Genomic DNA, 25,983 nt, shown 5'->3' on the forward strand with positions numbered 1-25,983 from the left:
TTAAAGCAAGAAGCGTCATGGCCGCCGGGATAGTCCATTGATCTTGTCCAAAATAGCAACCGATTCTAATCGCAGTGAATATCTCGGAGGTATTTGCCCGTGGGGGTTCATGTAACAACCCAAATGGACGACGCAGTTCAGAGACTCGCGTCATCCAATCGTTCGGATCACACTCCTTCCGCAGGTTGACGTGCAGATCAAACAAACCATTTGAAACGAGTTCTTGGAATGAGATCTGTATGCACTTTCCAACTCCGAGGTACGGTGTACAGATTATAGTGAAACAGCCACAGAGTGTTGCCCATTCAACTGACTTGAATATTGGTATATCCCGAAAAGAGTTAGGACAGGGAAAACATTGTTAAATACTAAGATAGAACGGACCGAATGAGGTGAAAATGAAAAAGAAGATAGATATATTTAAATATACGACTGCACATGGCCGATATATCTGGGTTAAGCAGCCAGTTGCCTAGAAAGATGGGCATTCAGGATCTATCCTGGTATATGTAGACTTAAGTGTCAAAGAAGGACTGCCGGAAGAGGTGCATATGCAAACATGCAGGTTTTGCATATCTAAATGGCTTCGCGCATGGCGAATAATTACAGATTATTGGTGGATACATTTTATGGAGACCTGTGCTGTCGAGGATACAGGCAGCATAAGCAGCCGACTATTCTTATACATGGATGTTCTGTGGATGCTTTATAGAGCTGCTTAACATCCATGCAGTTTAGTATGTGGGAAAATTACAAGATGTCAAAAAAAGGTTAGTGTCCTCCATAGATATCTCCACCACTTGGGCAAGAAGCGGGGGTGACTCACGACTTCGCCCCGTAAGACAGACCATCTTCAGACTCAGTGGGTTATGGGACTTTACCCATCACGGAGAACTGGGTAGAAAATCATTCCCACTAATCTACCAAGTTATCAAGCTACCTACATACCGTTCTTTCCCAACCCAACATTTCAGTATCGAAATGGCTTCATTCTCCGTCTTCCCGTTCCACGTGGGAGAGGCTTCAAACGCACGTGTCAAGCTTATCCCCCTCAATCCAGAACAACACTGTGATACCTTCTTCCACATATCATCGGCTCATCCCGAGATATACACACACTTACCCATACTACCCCCGGCTTCAGCAACGGAACTCAAATCCCGATTCTACAGTAATTCCACGACCCATATCCTGTCCTTCGCCAACCCAGAGTCATTCGCTTTTGCAATTATAGACAAGACAAAGCCGCCATCCCCGGAAGACCCGGAAGGTGAACTAGCTGGCACTGTGAGCTTTATCCGCACATCACCGACGAATCTATGCACAGAGATTGGGTTCATTGTCATCCTGCCTCCGTACCAGCGAACCCATGTGGCAAATAATGCCGTTGGACTCGCTCTACAGCTTGCCTTTAAGTCTACGGAGGAAGGAGGCCTTGGATTACGCAGAATCCATTGGTCGGCTAGCACGATGAATCTTGCTAGTTCTCGACTCGCGCAGAGGATGGGATTTGAGAAGGTCGGGGTCATACCTTGGCATATGCGGTTTGTGAAAGGGAAGATACATGGGAAAGTTGGAAATGGTAGGGAGGCACCGCCTGGTGGTGATCCTGAGGATTTGTGGAGAGATACACTGAGTCTTACTTTGGGATGGGATCGGTGGGAAAATGGCGCGAGGGAAGTGGCGGCGAAGGCTATGGAGAGATGACCAGATGTCACCGCTGACTATACGGAGAATGGTTGCTGGTAATCACCCATGCGAAACCTGGAAAAATAAGAGGCTGGATTGTCCATTGATTATATGTAACAGCTGAGGGTGAAAAATGTGAAGTTTTTTTTTTTAGATATAAATAAGCTCGTCCACGTAGAAGATATTTGGCCCCAAAAGAAGTCTGTAAGATACTCAGAAATTGATCGTTGTGTCTTCATCAAAACACTTCCCCCTTCAGCTGCTTCGTCGGCCATATGGTTCAAATGGCAAAGCTCCGGCAATAATTGCCATCACAATGTAAAGGGCTGCGCATATGTATATCGGCACGGGCGTGCTGGACTGTTAACAATATAAGCATTTTTCTCAAGAGAGCAAAGAATAAATTCCTACATTTGCGGCCTGGCTGACAACAGCACTGACAATTCCCATGATCCGATTGAGCGCAATAGCAACACCATTTCCTGTGCCCCGGTGGGCGGAGGGGAAGACCTATCGAGTAATGAGTTATGGGATGACAGAGTTAATGAAAGTTAGAAATCACATACCTCGGGCGTGTAAGCATAGAGGGTACCATAGTAAATATTCAAGCAGAAGGAAATAGCGCACGTAAATCCCACATTCTGACTCTGAGTGCGCACTTGCGTATAACAGAAGAAGAAAACCATTGTGATCAATGCTCCGATGATCATGGTTCCCCGACGGCCCCAAAACCAGGGCGAGCGACACATGAATCCCGCTAACACAGGACCAAATATACTACAGGTGTTGTTGATGGCGTAGTTCCTCCAGGTGATATACGGGCTGGTCTGTCCAAAGGATGCGCCGCGCGATGCAAGGTAGGTGGGGAGGAACACATTGTAAAGTGGATAGGCGAGGCCAATGAGGAGCCATGAGAGCCAGACTAGGGTCGTCGACAAGGCCATTTTACGGGTTTCGAAGAGTCCACGAAGATGGAAGAACACTTCGCTCGGAGAGATGAGCTGCGTAAGCCAGCTAGACCCTGGAGCTCTGCGGTGAGCAATTTGTCCGCATGCCTGAAGCTTCTCAATGGTAAGGCTGCATGGGCGGTTGTGTCGATCGGCGATGCTCCGTAGAACGTGTACTGCTTGCTCATCCTTGCCCTCGGAAATGAGGAACTTGGGAGTTTCTTCAAGGCGGATGATGGTTACACGGAGAATCGAGAGAACGAACACCAAGGCGCCGGATGCGTACCACACATAACGCCATCCCTGGTTATTTTCACGGGTACATGTGGCTGCATCGCCACAGGAGAAGTTGGGAAGAAAGGCCCAAGCAAACAGGCCTGCGATAAGCTGACCCAGACCTGGATACTGCGAGTCAGTTCAGACTTTCGACGGAAGGTGTACTGGGGGGTGTAAGCTCACCCCACCACGCCGCCATCAGTGTCAACAACCACTGTTCCTTGCTGGGAAGGTATTCGAGAAAGACCGTAGTATCAAGAACCAGGTTTCCCCCAGCACCAAAGGCACTTAAGCAGACAAACAACCCCAAGGTGACCCAAGAGGGGGAAGCCCCCGCAACGATGGCGAATATCGATGAAATAAGCAGGGAAAAGTTGAAGGCAAATCGCCGGCCGATAATGTCTGCCGAAAAGCCCCAGAAAATTGCACCGACCAACATACCGACATAAACCGCGATGGTGAGGCCGGTGGCATATGATGGGTTGAACTCCAACCTGGCCTGGGTTGAAATAATGGACTGAATCAAGGTGATGAGCGAGTCAACTGCATATCCGAATCCGTTAAGGCAAAATAGCTTCCAGTGGTGTGGTGTGAAACCAATCTCATCAATGGTCTACACAGAGGACAAAGGGCCTCGGGTTAATTGGGTGTCTCATTCATGGTACGAGGATATTGATTTCCCACATCATTGATAATCGTCATTTTGGCAGCAAGGACCTCGTCCACCTTCTCCCCCTGCAAGAGATCTTGGTCTCCATTTCGAATCGATCTTTCCTCCGCCAGCAACGAGTTCGTCAGATCTTTGTCCTTGCCCGCTGTACTTTTAGGGACAACTGAGTTAGAGGATTGTTGGGCATCCATCTACAGGGAGGATGTGGTGTTTGTCTGAATTTGTCTGAATTTTGAACAAAAGAAAAGACGTTGTTGCAGCTAGTTAAGAGAGAACGAAGGAAAGCAAACACGGGATTTTGAGGCCACGAGGGGCAGGGACCACCCCTCAGTGGAATTAGCGGCAAGCACTAATTCGGCTCATGGATATTTCTTTATTGGCTTGGATATGGGTCTTATCGAGGTTGATCTCCACGAGATTCGATGTGGCCATGAAGGTGAGCGCTGACGGCGATAACCTCATGCCTTGATTATCTAAGGCCATATGTAATCCCTGTCACCTTCAAAGGTTAGAAGGGACTTTTGCTCTCGATATGTTAGATTCTAGCCCGTTCAAGGGTGACTTTGGGATATTAGATAGAATGTTGCAGAGAGTTGGCGCACGCGCCTTGACGCGGAGTTATGACTCGCGGAGAAGGACGGGACGGGAAAATGACGCTATTCCCGATTCGCACAAATTTTACCAATGCGCATTTGAGATGCCATTTGAGATGCGATGGAATTCGGGGCATATCTGGATAAAGTCTTTGGTTATGGTGCAAAAGGTCCCATGGAGGTATCGTGTTCTAAAAGGTTTAATATTGGTTAGCAGTAGGAAACAACGTCGGGAACTATCTCAAAATCTTCTTTTGTATACTCGACACCTTCGCCAAGAAAAGAGACCCGGAAACTCTCCTCAGAGCAACAACGGCATATTTTGGCTTGTCCCTTTTTTTCCCCGCAACCTGCAAGACTTCCCATTGTCTTCTTTGGATACATAGCCTTAACGTTACCCAAGACACTGAAAACTGGATGGTCATACACGCTGCCGTGTTCATACCAACTAATATAACGTATTCGATAAGCGAGTGGCGTACCCCAACTAATATATTAATTTCAAATATAAATATGTCAACCAAAACTCCATTAAATTAAATACACTAAATTGATCTATTTTCTGGACATGCATTTCTTTTATGACCCTGGTTTTTGCATAACCCGCATGTTGGTAATGCTCTCATTCGTGGCTGTAAAGGTGGCGAAGGCCTTCTTCGTGGAGGGGAGGTGCTTCAATTGCTTCCACCGGCTCAGTAATCAATTGAGAAGCTTCCTGTACTGAAAGGCAGAATCAGCCGGCTTAATTCACTCCCCCTACTGGGGGGCTGCTCCACGTAGATCTAGAGAGAGAATCTATTTTTTAAGAGACTCCTCTTCAATTCCAGTCAATTTAGACGAATTTGCGCGAGAATTCGCGCGGTTTTGTATACCGCTTAGGCGGCGGCGGAGGGTAGTTTCGGGCACGCTAAAACGGCGCACTACTTCACGAATTGAAGAGATTTCTTGATTTTTAAAGGCCTGGATAGCTAATAAAAGCCTACCCTCTTGCTCCATAGAATTTCTAGAGCTTTGGAAGCGAATTGGTGGCATAGTGGGTGGTTGAACTAACTAAGTGCTAATTCATAGACGCGTTTTTGCATGGGGTGCGCCACTCGCTTGCGTACGCCGCTCGCTTACCGAATACGTTATATTAGTCTTGTATCCCATATAACAGAGATAGCCTCTCCTCTACGTACTTAGTGCCCTGTGGTACCAATGACAGGGATTCCTAAATCTCCCCAAGGAAAGATACTTGGTAAGACTAAATCAGATTCCCGAGTTAGACGGTCCCATCATTTTGAAGAGCTTTGATAATTTGATCGGGATTAACCGATCTCTGGGTTTGGAATTTTTGTTGAGAAGAAGCTCGCTGCTAGGTGGTTGCAGTCACTGCACATCAAACCCGTGCAGTCCGATGCGACAGAATTACCTGTGCTTGAGATTCCAGTCCACGAAATCACCCATGTCGGCATCTCGAATGATGTCGAAGTCACCGGCCCCGGGCTTGCCAACTCTCAACCAAAAAGTAAGAAGCTCCCTACAATTCTCATTCTTTGGAAGTCCCCTCGAATGCTAGCTGCCTTTTGGGGGGGGGATTTTGCAACGGCGACGGCATGGTATCATTTACACAATACTGGCCTTCTTTGTAAGCCACACATTTCACTGGTCATCATTACTAGCTGGTTTGACCTTCTTGGTTCTCCTCCTTTAATACTACTTAGACTTGTCGAACACGACTCTGTACGCCAGATAGTGTTGCTGTGCGCACCTCTTATTCTGATCTATGAGCTTTAAAGCCAGTAAATGGTTAAATTAGTAATACCACGAGATCCCGTGGTAAGTACTAGTACCATTTACCCTGCGACCGACCGTAGGGTTCCCCGTGCGCCGAAGAAATGCGAACAATTGGTCGATCTCTGCTATTGAGAGTATAGCGGTAAATAATGAGTTTTGGGTAGTGCAATTAAGGTGATTACTCCATCCCCATTCCCCGGCAGAGTGGATTGTTCATCTGCAAATGGATGGACCCCTGGCCTGGGAATCCTTGGCCTTTCGAGATAGTCGATGAGACATAGGGTGGCCGAGCATGGGAATGCTAATGAACGTATTATTTATATATTCTATTATTTATATATTCAGATACTAGTATTTGATCATAGGCTGGAATCACGATGCTGAGGCTTGCGTAATCTGGGTCAACCCCCGGGGCCCCACGTTGAGGCTCGGGTGGATCTCGCATATTTGTTCGGGGGCATAACAATGGCTTCCGACAATTAGGTATCCTTTTGTTGCCAAAATCTGTCACGTTGAGAACTGGAAGGGGAGAGGCATCGTCCTTTAATATAAAGTAGTTGCATGTGTCATTCGAGTTTTATGTTGTTCATAGCACGTAAGATACCAAGGGATTGCGTCTTAGCACGTAACCGTGAGAAAAGCCCATATCTGTCAGCAAAATATTTTAAGTCCACGGGTATTTCCTTGGCCTCAGAGATAGGCTAAGCACTAGTAAGGCTGGTGAATCCTTTAGTGTGATAGCTTGCAGGATTTAAAGCAAATTGCGCGAGTATTGCGCAAGATTACACCGAAGAATCGCCATGTCTGTATGCTAGGGACCCGCTAGATAAACCTATAGAACGTAACCAACATTAGTTTCGGGCTTAATGACTATCTATCTCCTCAACTGCCGCACCCCATAGTGGGATGAGCGTAGAATCTCCCACTGACGCGATTAAAACGTCCGCTGAGGACATATTAAAACGTCCGCTAGGGCCAAAGTATTTCACTAGTTGTATAAGATCGGTAGGATCTCCACTAATTCCCACGGAAAAGAAAACCTTGTACAGTTATAAATCTGCGCAGTGGGTGTTCCAGCGGCACACTCCCAAATCACGATGGGAACCACGGGTGATTCTCAACAAGTGACGGCCAGCTCGGTGCACAGCATAGATGATGCAGAGAACCAGAGAAACAACGCCCAGAGAAATGATGTTGTGAATCCTGTCAGGTCGTGGAAAAGTTATGTATGGGATACATGGGACCTTCCACCGGATCAACGGTGGCTGCTTTTTAAAGTAGATGCTTTCGTTCTCACGTTCGCATCTGTTGGTTATTTTTTGAAGAATATCGACCAAACGAATGTCAACAATGCATTTCTCAGTGGCATGGAAGAGGATCTCGAGATGTTTGGCAATCAACTAGTGACTAGTACGTGCTTTTGCTCTCGCCTAAACCGCTTTTTCTTGTCCTTTTGCAAAAGGCCGAGCGGCTTTCTGGCATTTACTAACAACGAGTGTTACAGGCACATCTATCTGGACTGTGGGATATGTTATTGGTCAAATTCCGTCCAACTTGTTATTAACCAGAGTCTCGCCTCGATGGGTCATCCCCTCGCTAGAGCTAGGATGGGGACTTGCGACTATTTGCACATCAAGCGTCAAATCGTACAAGTCCCTGTATGCTTTGCGCTTCCTTGTCGGACTTTTTGAGTACGTTGACACCCCAAGATTATATCTACTGTTGGTTATCAGCTACTGACTCGGTTATAGATCAGGATTTTACCCCGGCATCCATTACATGCTGGGATCATGGTACACACCACGAGAAATTGGAAAGCGGGCTATGATCTTCTGGCTTGCCGGTTCAGTTGGCACTTTGTTCAGTGGTTTCCTCCAGGCTGCCGCATATACAAACCTGAATGGAACACATGGTTACGCTGGATGTATGTGACCGCAATCCTTTTCAATTTTCCCTCTCCCGGCTTTTGGTTTCGAGCATTTCTCTCCTTTGCCTCAAGTCAAACGAAAACAAAGAAAAACAGCTACTGACTGATGAAAATAGGGCGCTGGCTTTTTATTATTGATGGTATCATTACGCTACCGCTTGCGCTTGCTGGATATGTATTCTTCCCTAACCTACCGCAAAGCGGCAAGAAGACATGGTGGACAACGGAAGAGGAGCATATTCTGTCAGTTAAGAGAATGGATAATATTGGACGTGCTGGCAAGAAGCCCTTGACCAAGGAAAGGGCGAAGGCAATCCTGCTGAGTTGGCATACTTATCTTCTTCGTGTGTTGTCCTCTACTATGCGTCTTTCTCGTCCTGGAACTATACTGACAATAACCCACAGCATTGCTATACATCATCTGGAACAATGGCTATCTTCAACCGGCTATGGGCTATTGGCTGAAGAGTTTCAATGCTGACCCTCCTCCCGTCCCCGGGAAGAGTTACACAGTCGCACAGATCAATAACTGTGAGTTCGACCTCGGGTCATTCATCTAATCACAAATAACTAACTCATGTACAAGTACCTCTTCCTACGACCGCTGTTCTTATCGTGATGGCCTTGATTTGGGGTTGGCTGTCCGATGGGCCATGTCGCGGCGCTCGCTGGCCATTTATCTACATCGGCGCTGTTATTTCTGTGAGTCAAGAGAGGCTACATCGGTCAAGTTATTTCCATGCTACGGTAGCTAACGATTGCCTGTATTGCGCAGCTCACTTTCGCCGTCTTGTTGAAGACTCTGCCATTTTACACAAATATCAAGGGCCGTATGGCTGTTTATTGGCTGAGTAATATTGGCGTAAGTCTGCAATTCCGAAGTGTTCAATCGTCACATCTTAACCGTGCTTTTAGGCTGGTGCCGGTCCATTAATCTTGAGTTGGATCAACGAGATCTGCTCCGACGATACAGAAAAGCGAGCATTGCTTGTTGCTATGGCTAATGACTTTGCTTATGTTGTACAAGCCGTCGTGAGTCTCCTCTTCTCTTCCCCTCCCCCAAGGACAATACTAACCAGCTTGAACAAAGGCACCCAATTTCGTGTGGAAAACCACAGACTTCCCCCAAGCTCCCAAGGGATATACTTGGTCAATTGTACTTCAAGTATTGCTAAGTAAGAAGCCATTCTTCCTCCATCCGAGTTATGTTCCCTACTAACAATATCTTTCTAGTCTTGTGCACCGCGACTATTCAGTTACTTTTGTGGCACGATAAGAAAAAGGCAGCAAAGGCAGAGGCGGGTCTCTCAGCTATTGACCCCCTCGAGTCATCGTCTATAGAGGGAGATACATCGGTAACACCAAGAGAGGACAATGGGAAAGTGGCTAGCACTTCTCGGGTCAAACAGGTTGGCCTAGATTAATTGAAGTCGGCACCCAAAGGCTTGAGGTTTTGGGGATTGACAAATCAAACCCGAGTATATATAAACCAATCTATTTTCTTTTAGATAGTAATGGCTAGAAAGATGCTTTTTACTGTCGTATCCTTCTCTCCCTTAATCTACGCGCCGAATAAGTGACCCTTAAAGCCGAGGTTCGAGCTGTGGTCTAGAGAATATCATTTTATATAGGTAGCCTATTTCCTAAAGTATAGCGCAATTTATTTTGTACAAAAGTCAAGACAATAGTTCAGAACGCGTCCGAACTTTAGCTTCTAATTCAGCGATCGCAAAAGAAGTTCGAGATAGACTTCGAGCCTTTTGATCCCGAGGATAATAAATAGGATCGCTTTCCCGCTGCTAGTAAAAATACAACACAGTTAGCACAAGACTCTTATAGCCTTTATCTTCTTAATATCTTTCCGTGTATCTCCTTAGTAGAAGACGGCGACCACGATCTATTGACCAAGATCATTCAACTCCGCAGTTCCTTGGAACTACACTTAGCAGCGTAGCATAAAGCCATTCAAATAGCAGCCTCTGTCATCACCAGAAGGCATTCAACCCGCCCCAGGAGGCAATCAACTACAGGCTCAAAGAGGAAGTCTTTTTTAGATGGAAATTCAACCAAGGGCTGACTGATGGGTTGTGGAGGAGGGGTTGGAAATGCTAACAGCTCTAGAGACTGAAAGGTAGTATAATGGAGATGAGAGTTGAATTTGAGAATTATCAGCAATGGTACTCTAGTTATATAAACATCCTTTGGTCATACTCTTCCCACAGTTTGCATTCCTTTCTTTTCCCCACCTTTGTGAGAACAGTTTGAGCTACGGTCCTGCCGAGTGTACTCTCGTCCCAACTGTTCGACTTGATATCCGATCGGATTCAGATCCGAGAAACATCGGACCTTCCACCGGAACCGCTACGTGGATAGTAGACCCCAATAACCACGATCTCTTACTCCCAATTGGGGTGACAGGCGAGCTTTTACTAGAGGGGCCGACCATGGCACTAGGATATCTCAAAAATCCGGAACAAACTGCTGCCGCCTTTATCAAAAGCCCCTGCTGGCTGACTCACCTGCGGGCGCCTTCGCAGCCAGGACCAGTATATAAAACCGGTGACCTAGTGCGCTATGCCCCGGACGGCAGCATTATATTTCTGGGGCGCAAAGACCTTCAGGTGAAATTCCATGGGATCCGAATAGAGCCCGGCGAGTTAGAGCACCAGATTACAACCCTATCAAAATCTGTCAGCGAGGCCATTATCGAGGTAATCCGGCCTCAAAGCCAGACGAACAGAGACCGTCTGGTAGCGTTTGTACGTCCCTGTTCCGAGATAGATTGGGGATCGAGCAATCTCCAACAGTGTTCATTTATTGAATCGCCATCAAGTCGGTTCTTTGACGATGTAACCGCCCTACACTCTCACCTGAGTCGCTCCCTTCCTCGCCATATGCTCCCCTCACTATACGTGCCCCTAGTCATGATGCCGCATACGCCGAGTGGTAAAGTGAACCGCCGGCTTTTGCGAGAGGAGGTATCGTCATGGACTCAAGATCGAGTTCTGACATACAGCAGCGAAAGGCAACATGCAGGGTCCTTCGTCTCGCCCACGACGAACTGCGGCCGCATTCTTCGCAGACTAGTTGCCAACGTGCTCGGCCTTGAACCGGGGAGCGTTAACATGGCTAGTGATTTTTTCGACATTGGCGGAGACTCCATTACCGCCACTTTGTTATCTGCTTCAGCCAGGAGAGAAGGCCTTGTTGCCACTGTTCAAGATATCTTAAAACACCGAATCCTGTCGGAAATCCCGATCAAGACTAACCTCCCTCTGGAGCAAGCCCATCACCATAGAGTGCGCAGGCATCCTGCTCACGAAATGGCCGTTATCCGGGCTGAAAGGCTCCGTGATCTTGTGGCCGACGTACTCAACATCAAGAGCAGCGAAGTCAACGTCGAGAGTGACTTCTTCGCGCTTGGAGGGAGCGCCTCTACTGGCCGTCAGCTACTGGTTCTGGCGAGCGAGCAGGGGATCCATCTTACTGACGAGATTATACGCGACCATCCCATCGTATCCTATATCGCCACAATGGCAAGTGAGGAAGCTGCCAACGGTGTTGGTCAAGGATTAGGCGCCTATTGGTCCCCTCACCTCGGCCGACTACCCGAGCAGCTTTCAGGTGATGACTTGAAAAATATCGACGAAATACTTCCCATCACAGAATTTCAGAGATTCAGCTTCCAGTTCATGCGGTATCGCTATTTTCGAATTCAGCTAGATCAGGGATTCGACCGTGGCCGCCTGCTGCGTGCCTGTCAGAGCTTAGTGAATCATCACTCAATCCTCCGGGCAGGGTTTGCAATTGACAATGGCGGTGGGCTGCAATTCACGTTCCGTTCCTGGGACGTACAATTCCACAAGTACAGTGTGGATGACCTCGAGGAGCACTGCAGGAAGGACTGCACAGTTGCTGAGCCACCTTATTGCGGAAAGCCTCCTCTTCAGATCCAGTTGGTGACGCTTCCAAATGCGCATGTTTTTCTGGTGTTTCGGCTCGCGCACGCCCTGTGGGATATCCACTCACTAAACATCATTGCGAAAGATCTTTCTGATCTATACAACGGCGGGCTGTTGCCGCCCACCACCCCATTCTCCGAATATGTACGCGCTACGAGGGATCTGCGCAGTGAGGCTGCCTACAACACCTGGAGATCGATACTGGACGGGTCCCATGTCACACATCTTACAGGCAAATCGTTACCTGTGCCGATAGATATATCGCCACAGGAGACGGAATATCTCGTCGACGCTCGGAAGGTGATCCCTATGATTTCCGTCCCTCACCATGTCACTCTCTCGACGCTCCTTAAGACAGCATGGGCTGTGACGCTTCGCTATCTCTTCCCTTCCCAGCCACACGACTCAACCGAGAAGTCCTGTCTCCAAGACGTTGTCTTTGGTCAGGTCGTTCTCGCAAGAAGCCATGGACTTCCGCATGAGGACCGAATCGTGGGCCCATGTCTGAGCACCATTCCTGTGCGTGCCCACTTCGACCCAGTCACTTCAAAGTTGGCTTTGCTGCAGCAGGTTCAAGAGCAGTTAATCAACACGATGCCGTTCGCAACGCTAGGCTTCGACGACATTGTCCGGAACTGCACCCCCTGGCCATCATCCACCACCCTTCCCAGCTATGTACGCATCCAAAATTACGATTCTCAGACCACCTGTTCGCTTGATGGGTTCCAGTGCGATTGCAGCCACAGTGGTCTTCCCAACAAGCCCACCCGATCGGCTAATATTCATATTCGGCCAACCACCACCGAGTTGCATGTCGGTATCACGGTCTCCAGTCATGTTTTAGGCCCTAAACAGTCGCAGTATGTAGTTGAATGCTTCTGCAAGGTCATTCAGGCTTTTGACAGTGCTTGCATTCAAGAGCTCCCAGATGTTGGCCCTCCGTGCTGAGAGCTTACTCGATGAATAATTAGGCAGTATCAGATCTGCAGTACAACTGGCCAACAACAAATCGTTAAAAAAAAACTCTGTCTTACCATTAGTATTATATTCCAGGAGTATTAAGAACGTGGAAAATTGAATAGACCAGTCAATCACAGCATCTCGGTTGTCTGATAGATACCAACTGAACATGAGCTGGGCAACATATACTTTATATTTAAAAAAGCTAGTAACTAATATATATTACTTTTCTATATAAAATAAAGTATTTTAAGAGATAAATAATAGTAAATTAGGTATACTTCTTTTATAATAAGAATAGTAGAGAGTATAGTATTTCGATATAAGAACTAAAAAATAAAAGCTCGCCAGGGAATATCCGGTACGTATACGAAGTAGGTGCATATAGACATGCGGTGTAAGAGCCCGACTTGACTGTCGGGCTCTAATCACCGCTCACCAACTCAAGTCGAATACTCTCTTCCTCGAATAAACCCATTTAGGTTGGTCAGATCCTATCTCAAGATGGCATTCCCATACAAGCACGTTTTGCTCGTTGGGGCTACATCGGGGATCGGTAGAGCGATGGCCGATCGTCTGATTCAGGCTGGCATCAAAGTGACTGCCGTAGGGTGACGGAAACAGCGTCTGGAAGAGTTCGTTGAAAAGTACGGCGAAGAAAAAGCTTCCGCGATGAATTACGATGTCAGCGACATCAACGGGGCTCCCCAGTTTGCCGCAGAGTCAGTTGGCGAACATTTCGAGATATGAATTTTGGGGAACATAGGGGTTTCTAACCTGAAATTGAAAACAGCTCAACCGGTCAATATCCAGACATCGACTGTATCTTCCTCAATCCGGGCACCCAACGGAAATACGATTTGACCGACCCCAATGATGGGGACTTGAGTGATTCAGAGCAGAAATGGATGTCAATGTCATCAGCTACGTTGCTCTGACTCAGGCATTCACTCCATTCTTGTTGTCCAAGTCGACCCCAACAAGCTTTATATTGTTAGTACACGATCTCCAGAACCATCGTGTTGATAGGAATTCTAATCTGTTCTGGACAGTACATCATCTTGCGTAGCCAAACTACACGATTATATGGGCATTGAGAAAGGACGCGGTATGGGGATGCCAGTTAAAGAAGTATGCCGAGCATGCCTATCAGGTATTGGAAACGGGAAGCGATGAGGTTCTCGGTGGGGGCGTTGGACCCACGGAGGTCTTTCGGGATCTGAATGATAAGCGTCGCCAAATCTTCGATGAGTTGGTCCCAATGCTTCGTGACGTATGACGTAGATTGAAAGTTGTTTCTTGACGCTGTTGCTATCACTCACTGGCAGCCATTTGCACGTTCAATAGTCAATCCAGATCGATAATTTCGTCTCCGAAAGGAATTATGATGTTAAATGTAGAAAATTACAGGATGGATTTATATAATAAGATAGTCATGTTGTTGCTCTGATGCCGAGTCGCGAGCCTGCAGAAGTCAGCTAAGATCGAGTAATCATCCCATAAAGAAGCTAACTCACAAACCATCCCCATGAAATATTGCTGCTGTCATGTTTCGCCTGTCTGCTTCGACCATCCCAAACAGATTTGAGCAATGAAATCGACATATGGTTACCCACACCACCATGAGCCCGGATGTGGTCGAATCGCAGAAGGATATAATGCCGAGCGTATGGGGACAAAGCATCAGCCCCGGCCATAAAGAGTGGCATGACCACCAACTCGATCAGACGACACTCGGCCGTAATTTCTGCTAGCGAGTCCAAGATGGCTGTCACCGAATTTTGTATCATTGGCGCTTCAGCCGGTTGGGTCTCATCCAACAAGCGAGATGTATGTAGTATGCATGCGTGACGGAATGCCTCGGCAACTGCAGGCCAGCGGGGATCATCGTTTGGATATCTGTCGGTTTTTAAACGCCACGAGTAGAGCTCATACCGGTAAGCGTTGAGGAGTCGCTCGTATTCTGGAGTTTCTATCTTGCCCGTCGCATGAGCCTTGGCATGTTCTATGACGTTGCCCATTATCAGGAACATATCCCGCGGACAGCCATTGACCCGCTCGAACTTCAAGTCGCTTAAAGTGGCTACAGCTTCACGAAGCTCGGGGAGAAGCATAATCGTCGTGGGTCTGCGAGCGAACGGATGATGTCCAGCCTAATAGGACACGCGTCAGCACTGAGGTCTAACCCAAAAACGATATGTCCACTTGCCATGCGAGATTTCCCAAGAAAAATATAGTTCTTTCGTCATCTCTAGACAGGGTATCACACAAGCGCAGCTGGTTGCAAATCGATAGGGCACCTGTTATATGAGCTCCGTGGGTGGAGATGCCCGATTCGAAAATCTTCATTCGGATTCAGCCATCAGTTCTTGTGTCAAAATCGAGCATCAAGATGCAAGGTTGGTAACCCACATCCTGGAGTAACAGTATCTGAATAGTAACGAAAATCCCATCGCGTTCATTTTCATCCAGCTCGCCAGATATCCCGTTTCGGAGAGTTTCTCCAAGCCAGCGAATAGCTCTAACTCGATATTCAACTGCCAGAGTTTCTCGCAAGTATTCATCTTCCTTGGTTATTCCCATGTGGCATGCAGTAAGACCTAGAACTGCATACAGCAGGCCTATCTGCTCGTATGCTAGCGGCAAAACATAAATTTGATATGGGTTTTCCGCGCCGGCAGCTGGAAGCGCGATTTGATGTGGACATATGACCTGGTCATCTAAATACCCAACAATCAGTCAAGGGTTGTTTGTCACCGAGAATGAAGTAAACACACAATGTGTCAACAATAGTTCCGTCCGTTCTAGCATTAATAAATCGTCCAACTCCGCGAGTCGCCCTTCTGGCTGTGGCCAGAAATGGTCGAGACTTAGCAGTGGTTCAATATTCTGATCCGCACGCGAGGCCAAACCACTTCGCTGCTGTTGATCAAACTCTTCATGGTTGGAATCTAGATGATCGGTTTCGCTACCCGGTTGGGTTGGGACAAAATGATTACGTCTCACAGCAGGGACCGCCCTATTCTTCCACTTGCCCCGGGTTGCTAGCCCTGCGAAACGGAACTTGTCCGGATATCCTTTGCACTCAAGGCCTTTGCTGATGCATCTTTGGCAAACGGGTTTTGTCCGGTCGCATTTGCGACACTTTTCACGGCATGTTATACAAGCCGGGCCTGGTGATCGTCAGAGCTGCATCTTCCCGGTGTATGTTGCACAAACCTCCCGGGGGCATATCTTGTCTCACTGGGTGACAAAGATGTTGAAAAAAGTGGTATTTTCCGACTCAGTCGACCTACACTGATGGAGTAGAAAGGAGAATGTGTCAATGGCAAAACGAAGGCCGGGGATAAGGCCACGTGACAATTTCCATCCTTACTCGGTGATTGTCGATTTTCCTATCCTTCTATGGTTGGAGATGGCATTTAATGAACTGATCTCGCGCTTTTTCCACTCCAATTCTCCTATGTGATGAAACAGTAGGATGGTTGTGGCCTTGTTTATCGGGCCTCCAACGAATAGTATCCCCGTCGTGGGCCAACCTCGCCACACCAAATATCATCTTTCCTCCTTGCCTCAGAGACCTATACATATCATCGAGCCTTTCTTGGAACTTTCTGATTCCACTGTGAGTAAATTCTCCCTACGCGCTGTGATTGTGATTCACTAGCGTGGGCGGCAAGGCCCTGCTTAGGTGGGCTTATTGGGTCTCGAGAGAGTGCGCCACCAATGGAGGGACGGAGACCTGAGGTTGCCCGTTATTTAGCCGCCATATTTCGAACTGTGCTGGCATATAGAAATGTTAGTGTCGTTTCATCATATGCACCTAACGACACCGAATACTATCTTTAGGATGCTCTACTCTCAACAAGTGAGGCTCGATCGTCTTGGGCCCCTGTTTCTTGGGGACTCTCCTATTTAATTTGAGACCCCAAGAGACTCCGGTGCTTGAGACTGAGCCACGCAGATCCGAGACTGTTCTAAGTGAGTAGTCCCATGCGTTATAAAGCTCCTGGCGCCTTGCCTGTCACGCTGATTGTCAGTTGGACCGACTCTAAATTCTCAATGCATCCCCGTCTTGTGGGAATCTAAGCGCCCTTTCTTCTTTTACTATTATAATACGATTTTAATATACCTCTATCTGAGGTTCTCCTTGAATCATGCGACGAAGCCGACATACTGATGAGCCTAAACATTTATTTGTGTCATCGAAAAGCACTGAAGACCATGACAACCATGACAACCAACCACCCTCCAACTCCTGGGTCGAGCATCTTCTATTTGTCCTCCTAATTATCCCTTTGACGTTAAGCATTCTTCTGGTATACAGCGATGCCTCCAGCTGGCATCTTCCAGACAACCTATACGTTTTTGTGAATACAAATCGAACATCAGTCCAGACAGCAGTCCAGATTTTCGGTGCTATCCTGGCAGCCATCGAGGTCTTCGCACTCTGTCGCCTGATCAACTTGACAACTCGCATTCGATTTACCCAAAGTCCAGTCTCCCTGAACGTGCTTGAGTTCTGGTCCGCACTGTCAACTCCCACAAACAACTTCTCTCTACCTTTCTGGATGATTGTCATCACGGTGCTTTTCGGAAATCTGTCTGCTATCATATCAGCACTATGGACTGGTGCATTGACACCGGCAGATGCGATCGGCACCCAAAATTCTTCCCTTCTCGTTCCAGATTGGTCCAATATAAGCTTAATCAAAGAATACCCCGCCCAGATCGACAAGACAGGGTTGTCAATTCGTGAGACCAAGGGTTACTTCTCCTACTCAGTGGGCTTGGCCTTACTGGGCTCACTTCTATCCTCCATGAACTCCGCCTCTCCAATCAACGGCGGCGTTCGTAATCACCCCAAGTTAGACAATACCCGATACAATTATCACGGCCGGTCTTACGGAGTTGGTGCAAGTGCCGGCCTCTCCGACGATAATCTCGTCGCCATACCGCACGTGAGGAACTACACCTTCAACGAAATCGGCCTCGACGCCTCTGTCGACTGCATGTACAATACAAGCTCGATGTTTGTAATCCAACTCCTTCCACAAACCACTCTCTACGCGGCTCGAGGCTTTCTTCCCGACAGCAACCTTAGCGCACCCGAATACTCGGTCTACATTGGTCGAGGCGACGACGCAATAGTTGCGTTGGGGGTATCGGCAAATCCCACCGAGTACAGTGCGAAGCGGTACATGGCCATTGCCTCAGGGAATTACTACAAGAATTTGAATCAGGTCCAGTGTGCCGTTACATTCACTCCGGCAATATTCAATGTCTCAGTCGATATTCAAGAACGGAACATCAGCGTTAGCAAAATCAATGCGTCTGAACCATCAGTGGGTCTGGTCCATGATATCGATCCCCATCACAACATAACCCACATCGTCATGCGACAACTCGAGCTCATCTCCAATGATCTGACCAGTTACTATCGCTCGACGTTTGGAGACGCCTTCAATGCTAGCATTAGTGATTACCGCACTTCCGTCGCTGGTTCGAATCTATCGGAAACACAGATTGTCATGAAGGGAATGGAAAACGCAGTTACATCCTTGGTCGATGATATGCTGGTTGCATATGCCTCGGCGCAATTGGTTGTCAGTGAATTCCGGAAGTCCACACCCGTAGTGGTCCAAGTCGCTGCTCTCCGCGTCGGATCGCGGGAGTATGTCATTACCAGTGCGGTGATTACGGGGTTGATTGTACTTCTGGTTATTGGAGAGGGCATTCGAATGCGATGGTGGAAGGGTCTTCCGTCTTTTGATTATCAGGATAACCGAGCTTTGGTTCTCGGTGCGTCTAGGGGTGGAAAGGGCATTGCGGAGTATGTTGAGCAGGTGAAATGTAAGGATCTTGGTAGAGTTCCGGTGATTTGGAGGAAGGGCGAAGAATCATGGCATCATGGGGAAATTGTTTTCCAACCTATGCTGGATGACCCGGAAGATGATATTGAGAATACTGGGTCAGAAAGGACTTCAGTCGCTTGGATATAAGGCTACAATGGGGGAGTATAATAGTTGAAGATGATAGTGTGGTATATATTGCGAGTTGACTTTACATAAAAAGAATATTAGAGAGCGAATAGACCGACAACTATGTGAGATATAGGTTACTCATACCAAATGTGGATTGGACTCAAGACCTCAGTGTCTGGGAATGGCGAATAATTGATAGCCAATCACTGAAGAAAGGACCAGGAGTGTATGCCGTAAAGACACCTTAAAATGAAGGGTAAAGTTCTACTCTTCCAGGGCTCTCTTTCAACTCTACACTCTACACAACTCTATAGCTCTCGTAGGAGCCACATATATCTTGGACTTCTTATCCAACATAACATCATTGCACTGCTCATCCAAAACAGCAAGGACTTTCATCTTTGATTCAACTCCTCGAGCCTTTCTCACAATTTCACTATCCTACAAACCAACAAACCTACACTATAGCATGGCTCCTACAACCAACAAAGGCAAAGAGCCTTCCAAGGCTCCGGGAAAGGTATAAGACCAGCGATGAGGAGTTCTTGTTGACCCTCCTCAACACCGTGAAGGTAGGTTATCCGCTACTTGATACATAACTACTGGACTGTAGATTATACTAACCAAAACCTCACTACAGGTTGATCATGAGGCAGTCTGCCGCCAAGTCTCTCGGCATCAACAAAGCCACATGTCGCATGCGCTTCATCCGCCTCCAACAGAAGTACGGGTTCAAGAAGAAGGGAAAGGTGATACCACGCCGTAACCAGGCACCCGCCATGACCGACGACGCTGAGGACAACACTCATCTTCCTAATCCGCCAATATCTACTACACTGAGCCCTACAATATACAATAGTAATAAAGCAAAGTCTTTCAAATCTCTATATTAAAAATAACTCTGGGAGGTAAAAAAATATGTACTGGACCTCAACCGCAAGAACAGGGGGAATCACACGTATGCAACGAGACCCCGATATGTAACGCGAAAAACCAGACTGCCAACAATATGAGTCGGGGTATCTTGGAACTGACGGCCGACTGTGCAACAGACCGAACAGCGAACAAAAAGGGAAAGACAGACCACGAAAAGTGGACGACCAAAATCAAAAGGTCAAAAATCAAACCAACGCCTTTCGATTCCCTCGGGAATCGTATGATAAGTGAAAGGACAGGTATCGCAGATGCAATCGCTAGGAAAGAAAAGAGAGGGTGGACGGGGAAAAAAAAATAACAGCAGAAGGAAAGGAAGGAAACCACAGGGTCCCGTCATACATATACAAATCGAATCTTCAATCTTGAATCTTGAATCAGTTGAGCTGGCCCTTGCGCACAGCACCATAGCCTTTACTAAAGAGTTCTTGGATCTCAACGGAGCGCCGACGCCCAATAGCATCTTCGGGACAGAGGAGCCCAGACTGGCGACCACGGTCCGTATCAGCATTGCGACTCGGCGCACTGCTGTTGTGACTAGCCGTGGCGCTGGCGCTGGTAAACCCATCGACCTCGAGTTCTCTGGTATCAGGCTTGGTATCCATGACGCGGGGGCGGGCGAGCAGCTCGCGGACCTGTCGTTCGCGGGCGTCCATCTCGGCCTTCTCAGCAGTATCGCGGGCGATCTCGAAGCTTGATCTCTTGGTACCGTGGTCCCAGCCCTGCTGGAGTTCCGATGCAGCTGCTTCTTCGAAGCGCTTGCGGATTTCGAGATCTTGTTCGTATTCTTGGAAGAGGTCGACGTCTGTTGGGAAGAAGAGGGCGCGGAGGGTTGAGACGGCGAATTCGAAGAGGAGGACTGCTGAGACAGAGAGGAGGAGGACGGTCCAGAAGAGGAGGTTGTGGCCGGAGTGGTGGATGAAGTTGGAGGGGAGGAAGTAGATGCCTTTGCCGGAGGACATTGTGTATTCCCGATCGAGGATTAGGTCCCACATGAACCAGCCGCCGACGGAGATTATTATTACGATTAGCGACATGTAGGTTTTGTTGTGGACTTCCAGGGCTTGGAGTTTGACGTTGATGACGATGATGCAGGCGGAGAAGGTGAGTAGGCCCAGGGAGAAGATGTCATTGTCGCTAGGGTTGACTTTTGCGAGGCCGAAGAGACTCCACATCGTGAAGAAGATTATCACTGCCTCGCAGGTCGCCATGAATGACCAGCCCAGGTAGAGCCGGATATTGAAGCCGCCGTGCTTTTGACCCTTGGTGTAGAGCTCAGGTACAGCTAGTAGTGTCGATGCTGAGAGGTCTTTGGTGAAGATACCCAGGAAGATGACAGCGAGCGAGGTGAACAGTGTGTTGAACATACTCAGACTCCATGGCTCATACAAACTGGTGCCAGTGTAGCCGTTCCAGCGTTGGTACAGTGCTTGAGTCAGGTAGAACAACATTTCCTTCCAGAACGTGCCGAGTGTGTACTTGCAAGCACGCATGTAGTTCCACCGGCCGTGCACCAGAAGGAGCTTGAGAAGGAAGCGGAACTGCGCAATCGAGTAGTCCGAGATACGTGCTGCCTGCAATCCCTCCTTTCCAGTGATTCCGATACCCACATGGGCCTCCTGGATCATGGCGATATCGTTGGCTCCATCTCCAATGGCAAGCGTGATCGCATCGGTGAGCTGTTTGCGGATTGATCTCACTAAGAACGCCTTTTGCTTTGGGCTCGCTCGGCAACAAATGACCGAGTCTGCCTTAACAGCCAGTTGGAAGAACTGTACACGCACCACCTCATTCGCTTCGATCAACGACAGCGTCTGGCCATCAACCACAACCACAGAATGTGCCACACGGCCACGGGTAATCTCCTCAATAAGATGCGTTATCGTTTCCTCGACGTCGCCAGTCTCTTGGTCCAAAATAGTCAGTGTCGAGTATTCCTTGACAAGACGACACGAGTGGCCGACATTGATAGCAGTCTCCCGCTTATCGCCAGTCAACATCCACATCTTGATATTGGCTCGTCGCAGTTTGTCAATAGCCTCCGGCACGCCCTTCTGCAGCTTATCCTCAATAGCCGTGGCACCAGTAAGCTCGAGCCGTTGCTCAATCTGCTCGCCGGCGTCCTCGATTTTCTGCTGTCGATCAACGAGGCTAGTGCAAGCCTCGTTGTAGGCAGTTTTCCAAGTCGTGTAGGTCGCTTCATCCAAAAACCGATGGCCATACAACAAAGTCCGAAGGCCATCAGTGGCAAAGTCGTTCAGGTGTTGGAAACAGCGCTCGAAAATAGCCGCGTCGTTGACAACCAGTGCCTCCTCCACGAGATCCTCATCGTCGTCGCCATGCGTGGAGCTTCCAGAGTCCGAGATGGCAGCCGAAGGTCTACCCATCTGCGCCGAAGGCCGAGGGCTGTAGTACTCACTATCACCCTCTCTGTTCAGCATACCACCATCCGTCTCCCGGTCGCGCAGCCAAACATCGATACTGGCTCGAAGCGCCGAACCCTGTTGGCCAGTAATGGACGAGCGTCGACGGCTAAAGCTAGGCCGGGTCATACTGCTCCGAACAACACTGTTTTTCCGGCTGTGGTGCTCACTGTTACGTTGAATGACCTGGTTCGCCTCGGCATTCTTGCGCCTGCTGGCTCGACGCTCGATTTCATTCGCCTTCTCGCGTGCCAGATCGGCCTGCTTGAGGAGACGCATCAGTGTGGTATCGGCACCTTTGCAGAATAGGCAAATTCGCTGGTCAGGCATGCGAACAACGACTGACATGCGCTTTCGCGCGCTTGAGAACTCGATCACATCCATGACCTCGTAGACTTCGTCGGTGGTGGCTCCGTCCGGTCCGTTCGGTTGTGTGCGGATGGTCAACGTGTTTGATTGACGATCCACGACCAGATATCCGAGTTCCTGCGCTGCAAGAACAAGAGCTAACTCGTCCGGGGAGGCAGCCTGGAAGGTGGTGTTTCCGTTCGCGTCTTCTTCGGGAATACAAGTGTGACACAGGGCCATAGACAGAATGAACAGTTTCGCCTTGCGGGCAAAGATGGTGTACGGCTTGCGCTGGATATATTCGAGCATCTCTTCGGTGCGGTATGTAGTAGCCGAGCGCCCGGACTGACGTAGGGCATCAAGAGGCCCAGAAACATTCGACGGGCGGGGCATATGAGCCTCGGAAACATTAGACTTGCGGCCCATTGCCTTCTTCCCCTTTGTGCTCCGCTTCTTGTGGATCAACTTGGTGTGGTCGCCTGCACGAGCAGCCTCCTCCTGGAGGTCGGCGTCATGCAGCCACGCGGTTCCAGCCACACTCATCTTGCGGAAGCGCATGGAGTTGTTTGTCAGGGTACCGGTCTTGTCGGAGAAAATGTAGCTGACTTGACCGAGCTCCTCGTTAATAGTGGAGGTGCGTGCCTCGAGCGGGGTGTCGGTTTCGGGGTCGTACATGTCGATATCGTTTAGAAGCAGCATCTGGGCAACTTTAACGATTTCCATACTCACATATAAGGAGATGGGAATCATGGTGTTGAACATAATCAGGAACGAAGTGAAAATCGGGCCATAGGAAACGCTAGCATTTTCAAGATACCAAGAATTTTGCTCCACGTCCCGAGACCAGAACTTGTAGGCCACCGTGCAAACAACCGCTAGGATAACGACCAACACCACGATCAGCATTACCACGCGGTTGACCTTGTCCTGGAGGGCGGGCCTCTTGATTCGCGGGTTCTTGTTGGCGTTCATGCGGATCTTGCACTCCTCGCCAGTGTATATCACCATACCCAGAGCACGGTCAGTGTTGCGAAGGATGCTGCCACGGTAAACAATCTCGTTGTTGGTCAAAGGAAGTTTCTCCTGGCCATTAACGGTGACGTGACCGTCGAACTTATAGAGATCCAAATTGGGGTCCTCAACAACAAAGTGCAAGGAGTTGCTGTTGATGTCCTCCACAGTCGAGCACACCTTGGACACAGGCTGGCAAGCCTGTTTATTCTTCAAATTTGTCTCTCCGTCGAGAGCCATGGTCTCGATGTAAGCGACGCCGTTAGGTCCGTTAGCGTGGAGGAGAGCAATATCAGCAGGAATCGGCTGGTCGCGCTCGAGTTTAATAACGTCGCCGACACGAATTTCCTCACACTTGATCCGCTCCCAATCTTGGGCATTGCTTATCATGGAGGCACCGTCCTGAACCGCCCCGTGGCCTGGGCGGAGCACCCAAGCATCCCGATTATTCTCTTCCTTGTCCAAACGATACCGGCGCCAATCATCGAATCCTTCCTTTCCCATTGAGATACCAACGAAGATTAAAAGCGGGACGATGGTTGTGTATGTTCCAGTTGTACTCAAGCCAGGGATCATCTGCAGGATGGCGACAATCAAGAAGTAGAAGTTGGCGACTTTGGTGAATTGGGCGAAGAATTGGCGGGGGAAGAAACTCCAGAGACTGTAACGACTTGAACGAATGAAGTTACCGATATAAGGATTCCCTGTGCGTTCATCAATCATGGAACCCACCATAGACGGATTTAAGTCAATGTGGCGCCCATCCTGAGTAGGAGGAATATCCTTGATGCGCAGAATAAATTTCTGGATAGAGGTCATAACAGCCTGGAAACGCGCGACAGCCACTGCGGTAGTCGCCTTTTTCCGGAGCCACTTCTCCTGGGCCACAGACACGAAAAACTGCTCCTTGAGACCCTTCTCCGAAGCATCAGAAGAGACATAGGGGGAAGCATCCTCCTTATGGGTCGAGTCGAGCGTCGCAGTTGGCGCGACACTCAGAGGATGCTTCTCATTGGCAGCAGTGAGCGTCTCAGCAGCCGGGGCCTGGGCAGGAGTCGCATCAGACGAGGGCTCCTTGACCTCACCCAGCTCAGCCAGGGCGAGATTATCGTTCTCGGTCGAATTGATGGTCTTATTAAATATGCTGCGACGGAGCGAGTATCCACGATTTCGCGATCGAGACCGACCGGCGGACTCAGGACTCGGCGGGGGAATAGGGGAGAGGGTCGCATTCTGTGTGGCACTGGAAGGCGAGAGCGGAGAGGTGGGTGAGGGAACCGGTCGAACTGGAGGCGCCAGCGCTGTGTCGACGGTCAGGCCACGGGAACTGGGGCGTCGGTCCCAGTTTGTCTGTCGCTGTTCCTCGGCCGACTGGCGATCGAGATCGGTTGAGAAGCGGACATGTTGGGAGGAGATGCGCCGCCCGGAGTCGGAGAGGGTTCGAGACACGAGAGATGGGCGTCGGAGAACATCGTTCTGGTCGGGTTGGGTGCCCTCTGTAGGTTCTGTTGGTTTGTCGTTGGACATGACGCCGGTCGAATTCCTGTCGAATTCCTGGCACGAGTGCGCGCGGGACAGACCCCGACGATCTTGGTACTTTTTTTTCCTCCGAGATTGTTGGATCCTTCCTCTACTGGCTTTCCCCCCTCAAGCTCAAGAGTAAATTGCAGTATTCGATTGAATGTACTGATCAGACAGTCATTCTTCTGCTGTTCTTTTAGCGGGGGAGACGAATTCCCCTGTCGTGAAACGAAGGTGTTGCGAGGGTTGAGCAAATGAAGGTACTCCCGTCGGACGCAAGGATAGAAAGGAAGGGTGTAATGATTGTATCCTATAGAGAAGAAAAGGAAAAGAGGCCAAGAGACCAAGAGACTAAGAGGCTTCGACTACGGCAGTAAAAAAACCAGAGAGACCAGTAGCCAAGACTAAGTGAGGAAAATGGGTACCCAAAAACGGCCTAGTGTTTCCAACTGATATCCAGAAGGCGTATGCCGTACTTCGTAGAAGATCTACAATATATGAAGGGACAATATGATAGGCAGACATATTATGACAAAACTGGAGTTAGGTGGACATAGGAAAATCCCCAAACGTCCAAAACGTCTTAAGACCTTCAATAACCAAACCCGTTCATGGTAGAGTTTTGGGCAACGCGTAAGATGCAACCAACGCTTACGCCTAGGCACAGCCCCGATCCAGGTTTAAATTAAGAATCGTCGAATCAAATGCGAGTGTTCCTCTCTGCATTGGGGCGATATACGAAGGGCCCGCTGGATCCAGATCTGGCTGCTTTTCTATTGGTCGACCTCACATTCCCTAGACCCTGCAGCCCTATTGCAGATGAAAAATGGAAAATGGAAAAATTAGAAGTACATACTTTGTACATAGTGACATGTTCCCCTCTTTTTAATACATATTACTACACTAACTACTTACTTCGTACTATATGTACATATGTAAGCCATGTACAACCCTTCTGTTATC

The 25,983-nt window shown here is 48.7% G+C and overlaps 10 protein-coding genes across 10 annotated transcripts; 7 read left to right on the plus strand and 3 right to left on the minus strand.

Moving 5' to 3' along the window:
• Positions 1 to 981: 981 nt before the first annotated feature.
• On the plus strand, positions 982 to 1,707 carry N7455_010255 (GNAT family N-acetyltransferase; the record flags this gene model as incomplete). Its single annotated transcript, XM_040954015.1, has 1 exon — positions 982 to 1,707. The coding sequence occupies one exon, from the start codon at positions 982 to 984 to the stop codon at positions 1,705 to 1,707; it is 726 nt and encodes a 241-aa protein (XP_040815509.1).
• A 237-nt stretch (positions 1,708 to 1,944) lies between these two features.
• N7455_010256 (MFS transporter) lies at positions 1,945 to 3,773 on the minus strand (the record flags this gene model as incomplete). The annotated part of the gene is made up of 5 exons (XM_040954194.2): positions 1,945 to 2,049; positions 2,101 to 2,199; positions 2,256 to 3,034; positions 3,096 to 3,525; positions 3,597 to 3,773. The coding sequence occupies 5 exons, from the start codon at positions 3,771 to 3,773 to the stop codon at positions 1,945 to 1,947; spliced, it is 1,590 nt and encodes a 529-aa protein (XP_040815501.2).
• Positions 3,774 to 7,048: 3,275 nt separating this feature from the next.
• On the plus strand, positions 7,049 to 9,302 carry N7455_010257 (uncharacterized protein; the record flags this gene model as incomplete). Its single annotated transcript, XM_040954231.2, has 10 exons — positions 7,049 to 7,361; positions 7,456 to 7,642; positions 7,703 to 7,875; positions 7,995 to 8,222; positions 8,284 to 8,409; positions 8,465 to 8,580; positions 8,654 to 8,740; positions 8,794 to 8,910; positions 8,969 to 9,053; positions 9,112 to 9,302. 10 exons carry the CDS (start codon positions 7,049 to 7,051, stop codon positions 9,300 to 9,302), a joined length of 1,623 nt encoding a protein of 540 aa, XP_040815429.2.
• A 1,020-nt stretch (positions 9,303 to 10,322) lies between these two features.
• N7455_010258 (uncharacterized protein) lies at positions 10,323 to 12,788 on the plus strand (the record flags this gene model as incomplete). Its single annotated transcript, XM_065606397.1, has 1 exon — positions 10,323 to 12,788. One exon carries the CDS (start codon positions 10,323 to 10,325, stop codon positions 12,786 to 12,788), a length of 2,466 nt encoding a protein of 821 aa, XP_065460360.1.
• A 516-nt stretch (positions 12,789 to 13,304) lies between these two features.
• On the plus strand, positions 13,305 to 13,550 carry N7455_010259 (Oxidoreductase short-chain dehydrogenase/reductase family; the record flags this gene model as incomplete). Its single annotated transcript, XM_065606398.1, is given in 2 exon segments — positions 13,305 to 13,406; positions 13,425 to 13,550. 2 exon segments carry the CDS (start codon positions 13,305 to 13,307, stop codon positions 13,548 to 13,550), a joined length of 228 nt encoding a protein of 75 aa, XP_065460361.1.
• Positions 13,551 to 13,704: 154 nt separating this feature from the next.
• Positions 13,705 to 14,079, plus strand: N7455_010260 (Glucose/ribitol dehydrogenase; the record flags this gene model as incomplete). Its single annotated transcript, XM_065606399.1, has 3 exons — positions 13,705 to 13,793; positions 13,853 to 13,931; positions 13,954 to 14,079. The coding sequence occupies 3 exons, from the start codon at positions 13,705 to 13,707 to the stop codon at positions 14,077 to 14,079; spliced, it is 294 nt and encodes a 97-aa protein (XP_065460362.1).
• A 138-nt stretch (positions 14,080 to 14,217) lies between these two features.
• N7455_010261 (uncharacterized protein) lies at positions 14,218 to 14,914 on the minus strand (the record flags this gene model as incomplete). The annotated part of the gene is made up of 2 exons (XM_040954005.2): positions 14,218 to 14,265; positions 14,318 to 14,914. The coding sequence occupies 2 exons, from the start codon at positions 14,912 to 14,914 to the stop codon at positions 14,218 to 14,220; spliced, it is 645 nt and encodes a 214-aa protein (XP_040815517.2).
• Positions 14,915 to 16,957: 2,043 nt separating this feature from the next.
• On the plus strand, positions 16,958 to 18,802 carry N7455_010262 (uncharacterized protein; the record flags this gene model as incomplete). Its single annotated transcript, XM_040954255.2, has 1 exon — positions 16,958 to 18,802. The coding sequence occupies one exon, from the start codon at positions 16,958 to 16,960 to the stop codon at positions 18,800 to 18,802; it is 1,845 nt and encodes a 614-aa protein (XP_040815472.2).
• Positions 18,803 to 19,431: 629 nt separating this feature from the next.
• Positions 19,432 to 19,677, plus strand: N7455_010263 (uncharacterized protein; the record flags this gene model as incomplete). Its single annotated transcript, XM_065606400.1, has 1 exon — positions 19,432 to 19,677. The coding sequence occupies one exon, from the start codon at positions 19,432 to 19,434 to the stop codon at positions 19,675 to 19,677; it is 246 nt and encodes an 81-aa protein (XP_065460363.1).
• A 417-nt stretch (positions 19,678 to 20,094) lies between these two features.
• On the minus strand, positions 20,095 to 25,026 carry N7455_010264 (aminophospholipid-translocating P4-type ATPase DNF3; the record flags this gene model as incomplete). Its single annotated transcript, XM_040954160.2, has 1 exon — positions 20,095 to 25,026. The coding sequence occupies one exon, from the start codon at positions 25,024 to 25,026 to the stop codon at positions 20,095 to 20,097; it is 4,932 nt and encodes a 1,643-aa protein (XP_040815301.2).
• Positions 25,027 to 25,983: the final 957 nt, after the last annotated feature.

Source organism: Penicillium solitum (assembly GCF_028829755.1).
Source record: "Penicillium solitum strain IBT 25940 chromosome Unknown utg000008l_segment0_segment0, whole genome shotgun sequence".
Taxonomy (NCBI): Eukaryota; Fungi; Ascomycota; class Eurotiomycetes; order Eurotiales; family Aspergillaceae; genus Penicillium; species Penicillium solitum.